Source organism: Geotrypetes seraphini, chromosome 3 (genome assembly GCF_902459505.1).
Source record: "Geotrypetes seraphini chromosome 3, aGeoSer1.1, whole genome shotgun sequence".
NCBI classification, from domain to species: Eukaryota; Metazoa; Chordata; class Amphibia; order Gymnophiona; family Dermophiidae; genus Geotrypetes; species Geotrypetes seraphini.
This window is the reverse complement of record NC_047086.1, coordinates 215,709,533-215,731,774: the sequence shown is the minus strand read 5'-3', so window position 1 is coordinate 215,731,774 and position 22,242 is coordinate 215,709,533. Positions and strand designations below refer to the sequence as shown.

At 45.1% G+C, this 22,242-nt stretch overlaps 1 protein-coding gene across 2 annotated transcripts in view; it reads right to left on the bottom strand.

Moving 5' to 3' along the window:
* Positions 1 to 22,242, bottom strand: part of NEMP1 (nuclear envelope integral membrane protein 1) — a 139,814-nt gene that overhangs the window by 21,120 nt on the left and 96,452 nt on the right. For both annotated transcript variants that reach the window (XM_033938017.1, XM_033938018.1), the window contains exon 7: positions 16,447 to 16,672. In XM_033938017.1, coding sequence (XP_033793908.1) covers positions 16,447 to 16,672 — 226 coding nt within the window. The remainder of the gene's footprint in view (positions 1 to 16,446; positions 16,673 to 22,242) is intronic.

The following is a 22,242-nucleotide window of genomic DNA, read 5'->3' as shown; positions in this document are numbered from 1 at the left end:
ATTGAAAACATGAACACCTAAACATTTGGTTAACTGGTTATGTATTTCCTCTTCATTGTTGGAGATGAGAAAAACTGCAAGAGTGAATTTTTCTGCCAAGATTGCTTCTGACTCTTTACTGGAACATGGGGAATATAAACCAGAGGTCTTCTGTTACCTTGGGGAAGAGAATTACATTGAGCCGCCTTTCTTCCCAATATGCCCTGCCTCCATGCATTTGTTAGTAGATGTACTTGTGCTATGGGGAGGGGAAACCAAAGTTCACTCCCTGACCCAATAGGCCTTCTGGCAAAAGACTCGAGACTTCTTCAGCAAACACCTTGATGGCCAGGATCATGGAACCAGCAAACTGTTACAGGACACACTTGAGAGATTATTTGCTCTTCTACCCAATTAGAGATTGCAGATTTGCCAAGGAAGCTTCTCCTGATGTTGAAGGAGATAGGATTTTTTCCCCTAACCAAGAAAGGAGCTCACACTACAAACTCACTCTTATTCTAGCCAATTTCTCTGAACAAGCAATATTGAGCTTTCAAGTGGATTTCCCATCAGCTTCCCACTTTAGGCATTTGCCTTTAAGTGAAACCTTTTGCTTTTTATGATTTTGTTTGGTAGTCGTCATTCATAAGGAATGAAGAAATAGCCAAAGCTAAGTACATGAATTTTGAACTTTCATAGAAGTCTTTTTTAAAAAATGATAAAATGAATTTTTTGAATACAAACACTAATGAATTGCACAAAGCATTTAAACAAAATCAAGGTCTGATGATGAATAAAAGCCTAAAAACCAAATAAGCCTACAAATAGTTTGGCTGGAACTGAAGACCATAGAATTAGATAATTTATTTATTTGTAAAATTTCACATATAAATTATGCAGCTTAAAGCTTAATAAATGCCGCTGCAGGATTTATGACACATATCGCATTGACAGCATCATAAACAACATTGGGCTATTACAACATATCATTTGTTTGGTAGCCGCCACACAGACTTTGCCCAATACAGTTGTAGGATACAGGTGGCCTTGCTGGTGCTGAATGACTATCTCTTCTGGGTGAACCAATGAAGTAATGGGACAATTGGGAAACAGCGATCATAACATGATCAAATTCAAAGTTGAAGTAGGAATACCAAAGGGAAAGAGAACCAAAGCGACAACTTTTAATTTCAAGAAAGGAAACTATGAAGCAATGAGGGTAATGGTAAGGAAGAAACTCAGGAACAACACAAAGAAATGGAAGACTGTAGAGCAAGCCTGGTCTTTATTCAAAGACACGGTAAGCGAGGCGCAAAATCGGTATATCTCCAGATTCAGAAAAGGGTGCAAAAAAAGCCGAACAAAAGACCCGGCGTGGATAACTAAAGAAGTGAAGAAAGTGATAGGGGATAAGAAAAATTCATTCAAGAAATGGAAAAAGGGCAAAACCGAGAATAACTGGAATGAACATAGGAAGTATCAAAAAGAATGTCACCTCGTGGTTAGAAAAGCAAAAAGAGAATATGAAGAGAGGCTAGCCAGGGAAGCACGAAATTTCAAACCGTTCTTCAGATATGTTAAAGGGAAGCAGCCGGCTAGGGCGGAGGTGGGACCGCTGGATGACGGAGATTGGAAGGGAGTAGTGAAGGAGGAGAAAAAAGTGGCGGAAAGACTAAACATGTTCTTTTCGTCAGTATTTACAAAAGAAGACACATCCAACATACCGGAACCTGAACAAATCTTTAAAGGAGACCGAGCAGAGAAATTAACATCCATGGAAGTAAGCCTTGAGGATGTACACAGGCAGATAGAAAAATTAAAATATGACAAATCGCTGGGCCCGGACGGAATCCACCCTAGAGTATTGAAAGAACTAAAGGAGGAAATAGCGGAACTACTACAGCAGGTTTGTAATCTATCCCTGAAAACAGGCGTGATCCCGGAGGATTGGAAAATAGCCAATGTTACGCCCATCTTTAAAAAGGGATCGAGAGGTGACCCGGGGAACTACAGACCGGTAAGTCTGACCTCGGTTCTGGGGAAAATTGCGGAAGCGCTGATAAAAGATAGCATCGAGGAGCATCTAGAGAGGCATAAACTTATGAAAACAAGCCAACATGACTTCTGCAAGGGAAGATCAAGCCTTATGAACTTATTGTACTTCTTCGAAGGAATTAACAAACGGATGGACAAAGGGGACCCCATAGACATTGTATACTTAGACTTCCAAAAAGCCTTTGACAAGGTACCCCATGAACGCCTACTTCGGAAACTAAAGAACCATGGAGTGGAGGAAGACGTACACAGATGGATCAGGAATTGGTTGGCGGACAGAAAGCAGAGGGTAGGAGTGAAGGGCCACTACTCGGACTGGAGGAAGGTCACGAGTGGTGTTCCGCAGGGGTCGGTGCTTGGACCACTGCTATTCAATGTATTTATAAATGATCCAGAAACGGGGACGAAGAGCGAAGTAATAAAATTCACAGAAGACACCAAGCTATTCAATGGGGCTAGGTCTAAAGAGGACTGCGAAGATTTACAAAGGGACCTAAACAAACTAGGGGAGTGGGCGACGAGATGGCAAATGAAGTTCAATGTAGAGAAATGTAAAGTCTTACATGTAGGAAAAAGAAACCTGAGGACAGCTACACAATGGGAGGACTGTTATTGAGTGAGAGTACCCAAGAAAGGGACTTGGGGGTAATAGTGGACATGACAATGAAGCCATCGGCACAATGCGCAGCGGCTGCTAAGAAAGCAAATAGAATGCTAGGAATAATCAAGAAGGCTATTACAAGCAGAACGAAAGAAGTTATCCTGCCTTTGTATCGGGCGATGGTGCGCCCGCATCTGGAGTACTGCGTCCAATATTGGTCGCCGTACCTAAAGAAGGATATGGCGATACTCGAGAGGGTTCAGAAAAGAACGACGCATTTGATAAAAGGTATGGAAAACCTTTCATATGCTCAAAGATTAGAGAGACTGGGGGTTTTTTTTGCTGGAGAAGCGGAGACTTAGAGGGGATATAATAGAGACTTACAAAATCATGAGGGGCATAGAAAAAGTGGAGAGGGACAGATTCTTCAAACTTTCGACAACTACAAGAACGAGAGGGCATTCCGAAAAATTAAAAGGGGAAAGATTCAGAACCAATGCTAGGAAGTTCTTCTTCAACCAACGGGTGGTAGACACCTGGAACGCACTTCCAGAGGGAGTGATAAGACAGGATACGGTATTGGAGTTCAAGAAGGGATTGGACAATTTTCTGAAGGAAAAGGGGATAGAAGGCTAGTATACAAGTCCTGGACCTGATGGGCCGCCACGTGAGCGGACTGTTGGGCATGATGGACCTCAGTTCTGACCCAGCAGAGGCACGGCTTATGTTCTTGTTTCCTTTGTGCTTTTCCCCCTCCCACTTTACTATCATTTTATTGTACTTCCTCCCCTCTTCCCTTTCTTTCCTTCCCTAGTCTAGTGTCAACCTCTTCCTCTCCTGATGAATTTACTACTGTAAATCACTTCGACAATCTTTGATAGGTCATATATCAAGCTGCTAATAAACTTGTATGAATCGCCTTCACACTGGCCATGTTGGTTGTAAGCCATATAGTCTTTTGGTTTCTACTTAAATATAACTATGCTATAGTCTGATGCTTTATCACATGCCTTGACTGTGTTAGTTATTTAATATGTATGCAATATTATATGTACTGATTAGACTACGTTAAGATTTTAGTGTCCTTTGTAGTTAAGTTTACTTAAATATGTACATGCATAAGTCCCATTTTAATGGATTCATGCTGTGTACCCTAAATTCACTAAAACAAACCTTGAAGTTTGGTTGGATAACTGTAAAGTTAATTCGTATCACGGTTTGTTTGTTTTTTTTATATAAATTCTTTATTCATTTTTCAAACTTACAATAAGTGTAGCAACAAGTACAATCATTTAAACTTATATAAAACACTTAATGATCAACAATAATCAAATTATAGAGTTTACCTCCCTCCCTCCCACCCTTTTCATATTATGTAATAAACATTTATATCATTTAATGAATACTTTCCCATCTTTCTTTCTATTTATAAACAACTTTTAAGTTATGCCCCCTATCTTGAGCTTATTCCATACAGGGAAAAATGAAATCTATTCATTGCAGTAATTTGGTAATGGCCCCCACACATCTTGAAATTTTTAAAAATTCCCTTTCTGTATAGATATTGTTTTTTCCATTTTATATATGTGACGCAACGAATTCCACCAAAAACTGTAGTTAAGACTCTTCCAATTTTTCCAATTACTCATTATTTGTTGTATTGGCGACTCCTGTCATAATTAGTAAAAGCTTGTTGTTTTTAGATTATATTTGGCTTCTAGCCCTCATTGACATGCCAAATAAAACAGTATCATATGATAACGCAACTGGGGTTTCCAATAAACAATTTACTTGGCCCCATATTGATTTTCAAAAGGCCAAGATAAATGGACAATAGAATAATAAATGATCGAGTCCCTGTTTCAAGATTACAATGCAAACATCTATTAGACTTAGAGCTATCTAACTTTTGTAAATGAACTGGGATCCAAGGTGCTCCATGTAAAAGAAAAAAAAACAAACACATTTGTCTCATAGATGCTGACATTGTACATCTCAACCTCCAAGTCCAAATTCGTGGCCACTGAGATGCAGAAATTTGATGCTTAATCTCAATACTCCAAATGTCCCGAACACCAGTTTTTGGTTTTTTATTCATGAATCCAGATATCAATTTATACCACTGTGCAGTCTGGTGTCCCAGAAAGTCCACCTGAAAGCATAAGAACTCTAAACTATATTGATTATTTAAATTTTTCCATTCCTGAATGGCCTGCTTCAGCTGCAACCATGTAAAACTTTGTGATTTATTAAATCCAAATTTGTGTTGCAACTGTGAAAATTCAAGCAACTTACCATTAGATATAACATCATCTAAAATACGTATTCCTGCTATCATCCAATGCTTCCAGATGACCTTAAATCCGCCAATTTGAATCTTGGAGTTTAGCCATGTAGTCTGATTTGTTGATTTATGTATTGGAATAGGTGTTAAATTAGTGACATATCGTAATGTTTTCCAAGTATCTACTAATATTCTGTTTTCTTTATATAATCTAGAGATTTTGATACTGAGAACATGGCATAGTCGAAGAGGGAACATGAGACGCCATTCCAACCACAACCAATCTGGGATATTTTCTATGGGCTCTGGGAGGATCATATCACGGTTTTATTCAGAGAACCAGTGACCAAAAACATCTATAATCAGTACACAAAGTGCTGTACAAAAGAGAGAAATATAGCAGAAGCTAACCCACTGATATTGCCTGGTCTGCATCGTAATGAAAGACCCTACATTCTCTGATTACAATACTCCCATCCAAAGCAAGTCTTGGATTTGAAACCTACACACCTGATGTGCTATTTCCAGACACTCCGAGTGCTTTTAAATCAATCGCGCTTTAAATTTAAACAGACCAAAGAAAGAAGGCTACCGCACCAACACCTCTGGCAAATTTGAATCCCCAAGGAATCCCTGCCACAAATGTCTTTGTGAGACTATCAATATGACTTCACTGTCACACTATTTAAATACACTATTACAAAAAGCACAGTTACTTACCGTAACAGGTGTTATCCAGGAACAGCAGACAGATATTCTCACATGTGGGTGATGTCATCCACGGAGCCCCGATGCGGACAGCTTTTCAAGCAAATTTGATTGAAGATTCAAGCTTGCTGTGCTGCACCACGCATGTGTGTGCCTTCCTGCTCCACTAGAGGGCGCATCCCCTCCTCGTGGTCTCCAGTTCAGATAGCCAGCAAAGAAGCCCACCCCGGGGAGGTGGGAGGGTTGTGAGAATATCTGCCTGCTGTCCCTGGATAACACCTGTTACGGTAAGTAACTGTGCTTTATCCCAGGACAAGCAGGCAGCATATTCTCACATGTGGGTGACCTCCAAGCTAACCAAAAAAGGGACGGAGGGAAGGTGGCAATTTAGGAAAACAGATTACGCAAAACCGAGTGGCCAAATCGGCCGTTACTCCTGGACAAAGTATCCAGACAGTAGCGCGAGGCAAAGGTATGAACCGAAGACCAAGTGGCAGCCTTGCAGATCTCCTAGATAGCGTAGACCTGAGGAAAGTGACAGAAGCCGCCATCGCTCGGACCTTATGTCCCGTGACCCAACCATGCGAGACCAGCCTGAGTGTAGCAGAAGGATATACAAGCCGCCAACCAATTCAACAAGGTGTGCTTGGAAACAGGATGGCCAAAACGATTGGGATCAAAGGACAAAAACAACTGAGGAACCTTCCGATGAGACTGAGTGCGTTGAAGATAAAAAGCCAACGCCCTCTTACAGTCAAAAGTGTGAAGCGCCACTTCCCCAGGATGAGAATGGGGCTTGGGAAAAAAGACCGGAAGGACAATGGACTGATTGAGATGGAAATCAGACACCACCTTAGGCAAAAACTTAGGATGAGTGCGGAGAACCACCTTGTCATGATGGAAGACAGTAAAAGGCGGATCCGCCACTAAAGCCTGGAGCTCACTCACCCTACGAGCAGAAGTGAGCGCGATCAGGAAGACAACCTTCCAAGTCAGAAACTTCAGGGGAGACTTATCCATAGGTTCAAACGGAGGTTTCATAAGTTGAATGAGAACAGCATTGAGATCCCAAACCACAGGAGGCGGCTTGAGAGGTGGATGAACATTTAAAAGCCCCCACATGAAACGCGAAACCAGGGGGTGAACAGAGAGGGACTTCCCATCAAGCTGCTGATGGAAGGCAGCAATCGCACAAAGATGCACCCGAATAGAATTTGTCTTAAGACCAGACCGGGACAAATGAAGCAAATACTCTAGAACCGAGGACACAGAAGCGGACAGAGGTTCCAGATGATTGGAAGAACACCAGGAAGTGAATCTAGTCCACTTCTGGGAATAACAGAGCCTCGTCGAAACCTTGCGAGAGGCTTCCAAAACCTCCCTGACCGACTGGGAAAACTGCACAGAAGGAGTCAGGTGGAAAGGAACCAAGCCGTCAGATGTAGCGAGGGCAGATTGGGATGCAACAGCGAACCCTGACTCTGAGACAGCAGAGAGGGAAAAACAGGCAGAAGAAGAGGCTCCCTGACACTGAGCTGAAGAAGCAGGGAGAACCACGGCTGTCGAGGCCACCGAGGAGCAACTAGGATCAGAGTGGCATGTGTCGATTTGAGATGCACCAGCGTCCGCAAGATCAGAGGAAAAGGCGGAAACGCATAAAGGAACTTCCCCTCCCAAGCTAGGAGGAAGGCATCCGCCTCGAGACGATCCGAGGAGTACATCCTGGAACAAAAGAGAGGCAGTTTGTGATTGAGGGGGGAAGCGAACAGGTCTATCTGAGGGTACCCCCACCGCTCGAACACCTGACGCAAGACCTGGGAATGCAGAGACCACTTGTGCAGTTGAAGCAGATGACTCACCTTGTCCGCCAGACAGTTTTGCTCTCCCTGAATGTAAACCGCACGAAGAAAAATGTTGTGACGAATCGCCCACTCCCAAAGGCGAAGGGCCTCCCTACAAAGAGACAGGGACCCTGTGCCCCCTTGTTTGTTGATATAATACATCGCCACCTGATTGTCCGTGCGCACCAGGACCACTTGGTCCCGAAGCAAATGGCAAAAGTCACAGCTGCCAAGTAAACGGCCCAAAGCTCCAACAAATTGATGCGACAGAGACGGTCTTCCGCCGACCACAGACCCTGGGTCCGCAGACTGTCGAGATGAGCCCCCCCCCAAGCATACTCCGACGAGTCCGTTGTCAGGACCTTGTGATGCGGAGGGGCGAGAAAGAGCAAACCCCTGGAAAGATTGGAAGAGTTGGTCCACCAACGGAGCGAGCGCCTCAAAGGAGTCACCTCGATGAGACAGGAAGCGGGGTCCCGGTCCTGGCGCCACTGAGAGGCCAGGGTCCACTGAGGAATCCGAAGGTGCAACCGGGCAAACGGCGTGACATGGACGGTGGAGGCCATGTGGCCCAAGAGAATCATCATCCACTTCGCCGATACTGAGGGCAACCGAGAAACCTGTTCGCTCATACGGGCAAGAGCCGCCTGCCGAGAAGGAGGCAGGAAGGAGCGAAGGCGAACCGTATCCAGCACGGCCCCGATGAATTGTAGGGATTGCGAGGGGCAAAACTGGGACTTCGGGACGTTTACCTCAAACCCCAGACCCTGAAGAAACGTAATAGTCTGTCAGGTCGCTGAGATAACCCCCTCCCTCGACGGGGCCTTGATCAGCCAGTTGTCAAGGTAGGGGAACACCTGAAAGTCCTTGGACCGCAGGGCTGCCGCCACCACTATGAGACACTTCATGAAGACTCACGGGGACGAAGCCAGCCCAAACGGGAGGACCCTGTACTGGAGGTGCAGGTCCCCCACTTGAAACCGAAGGAACTGGCGACGAGCCGGATGAACCGGAACATGGGTATAGGCCTCCTTCAGATCAAGGGAGCATAGCCAGTCCCCCTCGTCCAGCAAGGGGTAAAGAAACGGAAGGGAGAGCATCCGGAACTTCTCCCGAACGAGAAACTTGTTGAGGCGCCTGAGGTCCAAGATCGGGCACAGGTCCCCGGTTTTCTTTGGAACCAGGAAGTACCGGGAGTAAAAACCCCACCCCCATTGTCCAGGGGGAACTTCCTCCACCGCCCGCAGGCGAAGGAGGGCCCGAGCTTCCAAGAGAAGCAAAGGCAACTGCGCTCAATTGGAAGGACACAAGCTTGGTGGACTGTCGGGAGGCAACTCCCGGAAATTCAGGGAGTAACCCGAGGCAATCACGCTCAGGACCCACGCATCCGATGTTATGCGTTCCCAACTGTGGTAAAAGGTTCTGAGACGGCCCCCAATGGGAAGGGGGCTCGAACACAGCATGGAGGGGACCCGCCCCCATCAGCCCAGACCGTCAAAAAGACGGGGCAGGCTTAGCCGCGGCCGGCGGCTGAGACTTCGGCAAAGCCCGGGGGTGCGCCTGATGACGTCGAGGAGGCGGGCGCGAAAACGCCAGGGTCGACTTTTGAAGGTACCTCCGCAGAGGAGCACGATAGGCCCTCGAAGGAGCTGGCTTGGCCTTGGGTCGCACGAGGGAAGCAAAGGACCGCTCATGCTCCGAAAGGCGATTTGTAGCCACCTCAATGGAGTCGTCGAATAGCTCGTTCCCCACACAGGGAAGGTTGGCCAGGCGATCCTGAAGGTTAGGATCCATGCCAACCAGCCGAAGCCACGCCAGCCGGCGCATGGCTATGGCAAAGGCGGACACACAAGACGATAGCTCAAAGGCGTCATACGCCACATGAAAAAGATGGAGCCTAAGGTGAGACAGAGAATCCACCAGCTGCCCAAACGCAACCCGGCGGGAGGCGGGCAAGTCGTCCTGGAAGGCGGGTAAAGACCGGACCAGGAACTTGAGGTTAGGATGTGAACGTGAACGAATAGTTCAGGACACAACATGCCATCATCGAATTCTGGTAAAGCCTCCGCCCAAATTTGTCTAGAGTTCGCCCTTCCCGGCCCGGCAGAACCGCCGCCGAAACATGGGAGGGGTGAGACTTCTCGAGTGAGGACTCACCCAGCAAGGACTGGTGAAATAACTGCGCTTGCTCAAACCCCGGGCAGGAAACCGTCCGATATTTAGATTCCATCTTGGACGGAACCGCAGTGACCGCGTAAGGGGTCTCCAAATTGCGGATAAAGGCCTGCCAGAGCACCGGGTTCAAGGGGAGCCGAAGAGACTCTCGAGGCGGAGATGGCATGTCATGCTCCTCCAAAAATTCTTTGGTATACTTGGAACCCGTTTGGAGGTCCAAATGGAGGGCCTGCCCCATGTCCTGCACGAACCTCGTGAAAGAGGACGGACGAGCATCCCCCAGGTCCTCAGGAGGGGTGGCCGAATGGGACCGCCGGGTAGCCAAAAACGAGGGGAAGCCTCCCAAGAATAGTGAGGTTCCCTCTCAGCTCCCCCGCGCTCCGAACCCCAAGACACCGCGCTCAGGGAGCGAGCCGGGGTCGAGGACTGGCGGCGCCTCGAGGCGCCCCTCGGGGAAGACCCCAGAGTGCGAGGCACCAAGGACCTTCGACAGTTTGGGGACGGGTCCCCGGAACCCCCCCGAAAGGTCGGAACTTCTCGGCCCGACGGCGGCGCAGAGCACAAGCCTGAAAGGTAGCGCACCGGGGGCAGGAGTCTGTAGGATGGTCAGCCCCCAGGCACAAGATGCACCACCGATGGGGATCGGTAATCGACAGCAGCCGATCACACCGGGTGCACTTCTTAAAGCCGGACAAGGGCCGGGACATATGAAAAAGCAAAGGCTGCGGCCAATCGAGGCCATGCTGCCACGACGACCCGGGAGCCTCTAGGCATCGAAAAAACTGCGAAACTACGCAAAAACAATAAACAAGCAGGAAAGAAAAAACACACAGCGACTCCGTACGAAAAACAACAAAGCCGCGGTGCTAGAAGGCACGTTGGGACGGAGCTACCAAGAACAGTGTCTTACTGGCTCCGCGGAAACTAATGAACTGGAGACCACGAGTTTGCTTGAAAAGCTGTCCGCGTCGGGGCTCCATGGGTGACGTCACCTACATGTGAGAATATGCTGCCTGCTTGTCCTGGGATAATGTGGTTTTCAAAATCCTCTCATAAACATCCAGTCTACATAAAAAGCATTTCCACATCCAAACATGATATTCATCTGGTAGCACTTCTAACATAATGAAGAATCTCATACTGGACAGGATCATGAGCAGCTGATCACCAAAGTGTAAATCACTTGTTCTAACTAGGCAAGTGCCCAAGAGTAAGGCTCTGTTGCAAAGCAGCCTCAAGTATTACATCCTATTATAGAGAAAGACAGGAGCTTATCTGCTAATTTTCTTTCCTCAAATCCTACCAGATCAGTCTAGAAGTGTGGATATTGCTCTTCTATTAGGGAAAGAAAAGGCAGCTTATTGATTTCTCTATACAGCAGAGGTTCTTAATCAGTGATGCCTGCACCTCTTGAATTAGCAAGACTTACAATAATACAGAATACAGCGGTCAGAATGATTTATGGTCTGAAGAAATTTGATCATGTTACACCCTTTTATTATGAATTGCATTGGCTGCCAATGAAGGCCCGGGTATTGTTTAAACTAGGCTGTTTCTGTTACAAGGCTGTTTATGGTACAGCTCCTTCTTACTTAGTCAATAGATTTTCTTTAGCATCATACAGACATAGTAGAAGAACTCATCCTTTGTTTAATTTTCCATCTGTCCAGGGTTGCATGAGTAAGAAATTTCTAAATCATACTTTGGCATCTCAGGCAGCTCTTCATGACAACGAATTCCGAATATTGTTGGTTACTACTCATTCCTATGGCCATTTTAGAAAACAATTGAAGACCTATCTTTTTTCTAAATATCTGACTGTTTAATGAATCATCTTATTTCATGTAACATGTTTACTTTTATAACTTTTTTAAACCGCATTGAACTTCTGGTTAAGCGGTCAATAAGCACAATGTTATGTTATATTATGTTGCCATACAGAGTCTGGAGAAGGGACTTGAAATCTAAGACAATTCATTGAAACTCCAGACAGAATGAAGGAAGATATTAGGACAGTTAAAAGTAATGTTACTGTGTACTATTGTAATGTTATGTAATTGATATGTTAGCAGTTAGCACTGTTAGCAGCTAACAATGACATATGAAGCTGTAGGAAGAGGGTGCAAGAATTTCACTGATCAATTAAAGGGGTGCAGGAACTAAGCATGGTTAAGAATCCATGGTATACAAGGTACTACTGTGAAGCCTGCAGCTCTACAATATTTCTGTATCAAACCACATATGAAAATATCCCCAGCTGGATGGACATTGTTGGAAACAGGATACTGGGCTAGATGGACATTCTCATGTTCAGTGGTGAAACCGTCTACAGCCACTGTTAACCAAAGCCCAGTTACTGACTCCTAGGGATACACAGAAATAAACAGAGGTATTATAATTGGAGGGCTTGGTATATAGAGTCGTTAAATTTAGTGCTTATTTTGAATTGAACTGGAAAGCAGGTAGTATTGCCTGAATTAGGCTAATTTCTTTTTGAACTTTGACTCCTCCTTCACCTTTCTTGCATCTCTTCTTCTATTATTCTAAATGAATTCATATTGATAAGAAAAATTTAATTTTTCACTTTTCCTATGACTTTTTCTTTGTGTGCCAATTTTGATTCAAATGTTTTGCTGATATAATTTTTAAAATAAATTTTTAAAGCCCAGCTGAACAGTTTTCTGAATGTGTTAGGACAGAGATGGGTAGTAGTGCTGCCCGATTCAGAGGGAAAAAAATTTGATTCGATTCAGCCTACTGAATTGGTTTTTCGATTCGATTTTCCTGCCCTTTTGGGTGTTTTTTTTCAAACATCCTGGTGGGTTTATTTTATAGCCTCTTCACCCCCTTTACCTTCTCCTAACCACACTAGCGCTATGGTGTAAACAAAATAAACAAACAAAAAAGACTTTTCCTCTTTCTGTTAAATCCTAGCACACGTTTGCGGTCTAACACCAGCTCTGTCAGGATACACGTTTCAAATCTGACATATTGTAATTACAAAATGGAAAATAAAATTAGTTTTTCTACCTTTTGTTTTCTGGTCATTATTCAAATCTTGTTGGTCTCAGGCTCTGGTTGTCTTCTGATAATTTGCTTGCCAGGGTCTTCTTCTTTCTCCGCTCTAACCATCCATCTGTCATTTCTGTACTCCCCTTCCGTTTCCTTTCCCTCCTCTGGAGGTCTGGCATTTTTCTTTTTTTTCGTCTCCATCCACAGATCCACCTTTTCTTAACTACCCTTTCATCCAGCATCTCTCCCTCCTTCCCCACCACCCCAAGGTCCACCATCTCTCCCTTTCTTTTCCCAGCTACCCTCCTATACAGTATCTCTATCCCCCCTCCACACCATCCCTTGTGTTCAACTTCTCTCCCTTTCTGTTCCTTCCCTCCCTAAATCCCATTGTCCATCATCTCTCTCCCTCTCCTCTATTTTTAGACCCATTATTTCTTCCCCCCCCAAAGTCCGGCATATGCACATCTCTTTGAACCCCCCTTCCCTCCCTCCGTGTACTTACCTCCCCTGAAGGCCTCTACCCCCATCCCTGAAGGCCTGTCCCCCCCCCCATTGAAGTCAGAGGAAGGGCAGGACCGCAGCAGAGGAAACAGCTTAAAGTACTGCAGTGCAAAGAGCTGTAACCGCGATCTTCAGCTGAAGCTGTAAGGTAAATGGTTCGGGGAGGCCAGGGGGAACACGGAGGCCTTCCCAGAGGGGGGGGCGCAGTCTTTCAGGGGAGGGGGGAAGTCCTTCGGGGAGGCCAGGTGGGAAGCCGGATGCAGCACTTCCCAACTGACCCTCCCTCCTCGCCCTCTAAACAGGTGCGGCAGTGGCCAGCAAGAGCAGCGCTGCCGCTCCTGCTTTAGGGAGCGAGGGGAGAAGGTCCGAATCAGGAAGCCGATTTCTTTTTAATTTAAATCGATTCGAATCAATTCACCCGAAGTGAATCGGTGAACCGATTTGAATTGTGAATCAGGCAGCACTAATGGGTAGGATAGGTGGTCTTGTGCTTTGTTGGAGGGAAAGAGAAGAGGAGTAAGGATTGGGTATGTATCCCAATGAAAAATGTTGAACTCTTTCAAAACAGCTTGGCAACCATTCTCACAAGTGCCACGCGAGTACCCCGATACTTCTCCTCTGATGCACCTTCCTATTTCCGCCGTGGCGGCTCGCGTCAAAAGAGAAGCTTCAGAGCAGTCAAGCTGGACTTGCGAGAACGGTTGCCACGTCCAGACACCTCAGAAAGAGACCCTGGAGGGAAGTGGGGAGGGGAAAGAGAGGGAGGAGCAGACCCTGGAGAGAAGTGGGGAGGGGAAAGAGAGGGAGGAGCAGACCCTGGAGAGAAGTGGGGAGGAGAGAGAGGGGGGAACAGACTCTGGACGGAAGTAAAGAGAGAGAGAGAGTACATACTGGATGGAAGGAGGGGATAAAGAAAAAAGGGCACATGCTGGATTGGGGGAAAGAGGATAGAGTTAGTGAGAAGGGGTGAGGGAAAGAGGTGGCAAGCTATAGATAGACACAATGAAAGGGAAACGGAGGACCGGGAAGAAAGTAGGCAAGAGGTAGAAACAAACTGAGAAGGAAGAGCAGAAAAGAAAAGGAAGTGAAAGGGAGAGGGAGAGGAGAGAAAGATAGCAAAGCATTGGGGGAGTGGGAAGAGACAGATACCAAAAACTACTTGGGGGAGGAGTGAGAGATGAAGGGAAGAAGACAGAGATGCCAGATCATAAGGGGAGTGGAGGGAAGAAGATGGGTGCCAGTCCAATGGGGGGGAAGAGATGGAAAGGAGAGGCAGACAGTTTCTGGTAGAGGTATAGAAATAGAGCAGATGCCATATGGAAGAGGCAGAAAGAAGGCAGACAATGGATGGAAGGAAGAGAATGACAAGAAAATGAGGAAAGAAGAAACCAGACAATAGAGGTCGAAAAAAATTATTTCTTTTCTTTTTTTTTTTTTTTGCTTTAGAATAAAGTAGTATTGTAGCTATGTTGATAAATGTTTATATACAATTCAATGCCTTATCTCTAGTTTAACCACCTATTGGTAGTTCAATAAACTATTTTTTAAACTGTTTTTTAACCTATTACTGTGCTCAGTCACCTCCACCAAGATCATAACTGGGATGAGTACCAGGACCAGGATTCTCAAGGAACCATCACTGCACAACGTTGTTCCTCCACCTGTTATACAAGCTACTCAGTTGTAGTTATTCACTCACTCTATAATATATCTCTAAGTACCTCAGGATATCTGTATCTGGGCTATAATGAAGTTTATTGAACTACCAATAGGTAGTTAAACTAGAGATAAGGCATTAAATTATTTGTTTGTTACTCATATCTGAATGACAATTTTAGTGAAATTTTCCCACGAATCCTATTAGTTGTCGATAAACGTTTATAAAGCCCTGCCAGCTGAAGATCTCTTCCTCTAGTTTGGCAGCCAGAACTCTGATTTATAAAATGACAATTGTACAAAATATTGTTTCTTTTTATACTTTAATAAAATAAGTTCAGTATAAAACTATTCAAGGCTTGTGTGGATGGGATCAGATGGTTTATGGGGATGGGGCAAAGACGGGGACTGAGCTCACGGGGATGGAGGCAGGGACAGGGACTGAGTTCACGGGGACAGGGACGGGGGCAGCGACAGGGACCAAGTTCACGGGGACAGGGCAGGGACAGACAAATTTTTCCCCTTGTCATTCTCTAACTCCACCTCTCCTATTCTTTACAAACACCCTGCAGGCTGGCATTACTAAGCCCATATCCTTATTTGGTTGCATGAACTGTAATTTTCATTTATTTTTTTAATTATAATTTTTTTAATAAGCTTTATGTGGCTCCAAGCTACTCTCAACAGAACATGCTTGTACCTAATACTCTCATCCCTTTCACAAGGACACTCCTTACTCTTTCATTTTCTTATTTCTCCTCTTGAGGAGGCAGAAAAGGAAGAAAATGAAAGGACCCAGATTCCTCTAGATATCATCTTACAGGCTAAAGAGTTACCAACGGACAGGAGGCCAGAAGACACCTCATTCTGCCCTGCTCAGCTTCTATGTTTTTAAATAATTTCCTCATCAATTCCATGAGGTTCGACCACAATCCTCTGATTGTCTATTACAGCAGCATGGACAAACTTCTAGAGAGCTACAGGCTACTTTGTACTCTATATAGGTTAAAGATCAGCAAGCTTCTTTTTCTGTTTATCTGTTGGAAGAGAAGCAACACCTATTCCCCTAGACCAGTGGTCTCAAACCTGCAGCCCGGGGGCCACATGCGGCCCGCCAGGTACTATTTTGAGGCCCTTGGTATGTTTATCATAATCACAAAAGTAAAATAAAAGTTTCTTGATCATATGTCTCTTTAGCTATAAATGACAATATTATTATTAAGACTTAGGCAAAAGGAAAGATTTATAAACTATAAAGAGATTTACCTCATGCAAAATTGTAATTTCTTTCATAAGACATTAGCTATTTTTTCTGCGGCCCTCCAAGTACCTACAAATCCAAAATGTGGCCCTGCAAAGGATTTGAGTTTGAGACCACTGCCCTAGACCTAGACTGGATATGGGATAATAAGTACATTTTTTGGAAACCTAAATAGATAAGAAACCCAGGTGTATAATTGGCTGCCTCACAGTAGGAGTTTTCCTTTCATCACATGCTATCAAACTGCACACCAGCTAACCATCATTACATACCAAACATAAAACAGTATACTTCCACATAGATCTGGTTTTATACTATACTACTTATTAATTATTTCTATTGCACTACCAGACGTATGCAGTATACTCACCTATATGCCCTATATGTCCATTGGACTGGATACTCTATGTATTTCGTGCAGAAGGCAATAAGAATCAGGGTCAAGGCGGCCTGGCGCACCTGTATGCCTGCATAGATCAGCAACAAACCAGTCAGCTGCAAGGCCCAATACAGGATATTTATGCTACGCTCATTCTCTAGGGGGCCATATCTGTAACACACGGCAAAGCTGACGAAGCCTGTTAAGAACACATATCCTGCACAAGGGAAACAACAGAAGGCATGCTCAGTTTATTTTGATGCATGAAAAAAGCAACAGCTCTGACATTTATTGAAACAATGCTATGTTTAATGAGATGACAAGCATGTGCTATTAAGATCTTATATATGGATACCTGAGGCACAAAACCATGTTAAAAGTTCATTTTTATTTATTTTAATGTAAAGCGCACCTCTCTCAGACAGCATTCCACCAAGAGGCATGTTGATTTGATATGCTTTTCCCCTTATCAGGTTGGGTCAAAAGATGCAAATATAAGTGATGTCAATCACAAAAGATGCTCCATTTTATCAATGCAGGCAAGATGGAAGCAAAATGCTACAAAATAACTCACAATATTCAGAATACTTTTCCCCACCCAATTTTACAAAGCTTTGCAAATTTAACTTGTGCCACAAATGTTGTTTCAGCTGCTAAGAAAGTGATTCCATTCTTCTCACCTGAACAGAACAGAAAAACTTCCTGAAATAAAGAGACACTTCTGTAGGCAGTAAGAGGACAAAGTAAACCTGTAATCTGCTGAAACATAGCACTTTGTATTCCTTCACACTCTTTTTAGCCAAATTTAAAATCTGTTTTGAATGATTTGCAATGGTTTAGTGCCACGATTTAAACCAGGGTGGATTTTAAAAAAATCGATTTTATAAAAAAAACAAAGAAAGAATTGGACTTTTGGATTTAAATTGTTGTAAATAAAATGAGGTTTTTAAAGGGAACAACTAGCTTTCTATTTAAGGAAAGATTAGGTTCTTACTGCAATAATCTTCTTTCCAGTATAAGGGTACAGTAGGCTTGACATGTGGGTTACTTCCAGTCTCCCACGACGTTTGCAGAAGGCATATCTAAATTTTTCAACTCCGCATCCTTGTGTCACTGGGCAGTACCTCAGCTCATACCAAAGCAATGCATAGCCCTTAAAGAGAAAGTAAGGAGGACAAAGAACTTCTTGACCAATCAAGTCTTTGCTGCTCTGCAACAAAAACAACCCAATAGATACATATCAAACAAATGAGGAACCAAACAAGTCACCTATTCAAGTATAACTAGAACTAACACTGATGCAGCTCCTATAGCCTATCCCAAAGGTTTTGCTATAGCGCTAACAGATAACTCTTATCACTTGTTTAACAGAAATAAATTAAGCATCTTCATTCTCTCTTGGTCCTTCACCAGACAAGCATCTAGAGACACCCATATGTGACCAAGGTAGAAAGCAGGCTAATTTAATATCTGACAGGATAGGCCGGCAAGTCTACTTTGCCCTTATACTGGAAAGATTTCCTTCCAGTAAAAAGGATACAACAGACTTGACGTATGGGATGTACCAAAGCAGTCCCAAGTCTAGGCAGGGCAGATGAGCCTGCTGCGAGCACAGAAAGACCCAAAGAGGTGTCCATTTGTGCTGCTACATCCACTCTATAAAACTGTACAAGTATGGAGGATGGACTGTCTAAGCTGCTCTACAGATCTCCTCAGGCGGAACAACTGCCCATGAAGAAGCCATGCCTTTGGTGGAAAGCACTTTCAAAGAAATCAGTGGCTGTTTAACACAGCCAATGTATGCAGACAAGATAGCCAAACAAATCCATCTGGAGATGGACGCCTTCAAGGCAGGCTTTCCCCGTTTGCTACAGTTGGTCAACCCCAAAAAGATGGTCAGAAAGATGAAATTTGTTCATTACCTCAAGATAATGAAGGAGGACTCTCCTCATGTCCAGTAACACCAAGACTTTATCCCTTTTCTTCGTGCTCCTGACATGGAATGCCAGAAGCCAGACTTCCTGATTTACTAGGTAAGTTGGGGGAGGGTACTGGCACAAACAACCTACTTGACGAGCTAAGCTACCAATTTCTTCTTGAGACTAAAGTAAGGGAGTCTAAAGTAAGTAAACACTATAATTCAGGGTCACATTGTTATGCTGGGGCTAAGGGGAGTACACATTGTAATTCTGGGTCTAAGGGGAGTTCACATTGTAATTCTGGATCTAGGAGGGGTGCACATTGTGATTCTGGGACTAGGAGAAGTACACATTGTAATTCTGGGTCCAGCGACAGAATACACACTGCAAACTGTATTATAGGAAGTCAAGTTGCTCAAGAGGGAATACCCCCACAGGGTACACACAATTCTGAGTCTGGGTTAGGCATAAACTGTAGTTCTGGGTATGGGGAGTCCGGGAAAGGTGCACGTTGCAGCTCTGGGTCTAGGAAGAGTACGAGACATGCAAATAATGCTAAAGGTGGCCTAGTTGCTATAGCAGGAATATCCCCACCGAGACGTAATGAACATACAACATGGAGGGCTATGTACGTCAATGCCCACAGTCTGGGAAACAAGATCCTGGAACTGGAAACAGAAATGACAAATGCCGACTTGGATGTGGTGGCGATATCTGAGACCTGGCTCACAGACTCCCACGGGTGGGACATGGTCATACCGGGTTACAACTTGCTTCGCCGAGACAGGGAGGGCAAAATGGAAGGAGGTGTAGTATTATATACTAAAGATGACATTAAAGTCACCAGAATCACAGATGTCCACTACACTGGGGAATCCCTTTGGGTAAATTTAGCCAGAGGGAAGGACAAATGCCTGTATCTTGGCGTAGTATACAGACCCCCAAGACAACAGGATGACCAAGATATGGAATTAATCGGAGATATAGAGAATATCACCTTGCATGGGGACACAGTATTGTTAGGTGACTTCAACATGCCTGATGTGGATTGGGTTACGCTTTCCTCTGCTTCAGGCAGCAGCAGGAGGCTATTAAACTCCTTGAAGGGAGCAAGACTAAGGCAACTGGTGTTGGAACCAACAAGGGATCAGGCAATCCTAGACCTGATACTTACCAATGGAGAAAGTGTCACAGAGGTCTCGGTGGGCGACACATTGGCCTCCAGCGACCACAACATGGTATGGTTCAATCTCAGGAAAGGTTTCACTAAATCTACCACACTGACCAAGGTCCTTAAATTCAAGGACACAAACTTCAACGACATGGGGAACTTCGTTCACCAGGCGCTACAAAGCCAAGCAGAAACCGATTACGTGGAAGAAATGTGGTCAACTATGAAAGCCACCATACAGGAAGCAACAAACCGCTATGTTAAATCGGTAAGTAAACGGAGTAGGAACAATAAGCCACAGTGGTTCTCTGCGGAGATCTCAGACCTCATCAAGGAGAAGAAAAAAAGCATTCATCTCTTACAAACAATCAGGGAAACAGGACTCCAGGGAAATCTATCTGGCCAAGTCAAAAGCAGTCAAAACAGCAGTTAGGGAGGCCAAATTCCGCATGGAGGAGTCTTTAGCAAGGAACATAAAGAAAGGAGATAAATCCTTTTTCAGGTATATCAGTGACAGGAACAAGAACTCAGGTGGGATAGTACGCCTCAGGAAACCAGAGGGAGACTATGCAGAAACAGACTCGGAAAAAGCCCAACTGTTAAATGAATACTTCTGCTCAGTCTTCACCCGCGAGGCGCCGGGACTTGGTCCTCAGCTGCAGACAAGGGTTGACTCAGCTGATCCGTTTAGTAATTTCGAGTTTACGCCCAGCAGTGTCTACTGCGAGCTGTCAAAGCTCAAGGTTAATAAGGCAATGGGGCCTGACAACCTACACCCCAGGGTGCTCAGGGAGTTGTGTGATGTCTTGGCGGAACCGCTATCCGCGCTCTTCAATCTCTCCCTTAGTACAGGTAACGTCCCGTTGGACTGGAAAATGGCTAACGTCATTCCACTTCATAAGAAAGGCTCCAAGATGGAGACAGCAAACTACAGACCGGTGAGTCTCACATCAATAGTGAGCAAACTAATGGAAACTCTAATCAAATGCCAATTGGATACTATCATGAACGAGGAGAATCTACGGGATCCCCGTCAACATGGATTTACTAAGGGGAGATCCTGCCAATCCAACCTGATCGGCTTCTTTGACTGGGTGACGAGAAAGCTGGATGTTGGGGAGTCCCTGGACATCGTATACCTGGACTTCAGCAAAGCATTCGATAGCTTACCACATCGCAGGTTGCTGAGCAAGATGAGTTCTATAGGATTGGGCGACACGTTGACGAAATGGATTGGGAACTGGCTTGAGGGTAGGCTTCAGAGGATAGTGGTGAATGGCACCCCCTCCGAAACGACGGAGGTGATCAGTGGAGTGCCACAGGGCTCCGTCCTGGGCCCGATCCTGTTCAACATCTACATAAGAGACTTGGCAGAAGGGCTCCGAGGTAAAATAACATTATTCGCTGATGACGCCAAACTAAGCAATGTAGTGGCCAAGAGTACAACAGACAAAAATTCAATGCCCGACAACATGATGCACGACCTACTACTACTGGAGCGCTGGTTTAGGTCCTGGCAACTCAGCTTCAATGCCAAAAAATGCAAAGTCATGCACCTGGGCAGCCAAAATCCATGCAAGACTTACACCCTAAATGGCGAGATCCTAACAAGAACTGAAGCAGAACGTGACTTAGGGGTGATCGTCAGTGAGGACATGAAGCTGCCAATCAAGTGGAGCAAGCTTCCTCCAAAGCAAGGCAAATCATAGGTTGCATACGCAGGAGTTTCGTCAGCCGTAAGCCTGAAGTCATTATCCCATTGTATAGATCCATGGTGAGACCACACCTGGAGTACTGTGTGCAATTTTGGAGGCCGCATTACCGAAAAGATGTGCTGAGACTAGAGTCGGTCCAGAGAATGGCCACCCGGATGATCGCGGGTCTCAAGGATCTCCCGTATGAGGAAAGGCTGGATAAGTTACAGCTCTACTCACTCAAGGAACGCAGAGAGAGGGGAGACATGATCGAGACGTTCAAGTATCTCACGGGTCGCATCGAAGTGGAAGAAGATATCTTCCTTCTCAAGGGTCCCACGGCAACCAGAGGGCACCCGTGGAAAATCAGGGGAGGGAAACTGCACAGTGACACCAGGAAATTATTTTTCACTGAAAGAGTGGTTGACCGCTGGAACAATCTTCCACTTCAGGTCACTGAGGCCATCAGCGTGCCTGATTTTAAGGCCAAATGGGATAGACATGTGGGATCTATTCATTGAGTTAGGTGGGGAAGGGTCATTGCGGTGGGCAGACTAGATGGGCCGTGGCCCTTATCTGCCGTCAATTTCTATGTTTCTATGTTACATGAAAGGCCAAAACCACTTTTGGAAGAAAAGGCGGCACTGAGTAGAGATGCAACTACCTCCTTAAATCAGAGGAAAGATTCCCTGCATGACAGAACCTGTAACTCAAACTCTTCTTGCCAAGGCAACAGCCATCAGGAAAACTGTCTAGACTGTAAGATCCATCAATGACGCATTCTGTAGGGGTTCATATGGAGTCTTACAAAGGGCCCTCAAACCCATATTAAGATTCTACGTAGGGAATGGTCGTCACACAGGAGGATGAAGCTGCAATACTTCCTTCAGGAACCTAGCTATGTCAGGATGGGAAACCAAGGACTCTTTTTCTACTTGAGCTCTAAAGCACAAGAGACCGACTATCGGCACCTCAAGAGAGCCAACCTCTAGGTCCTTTTCAA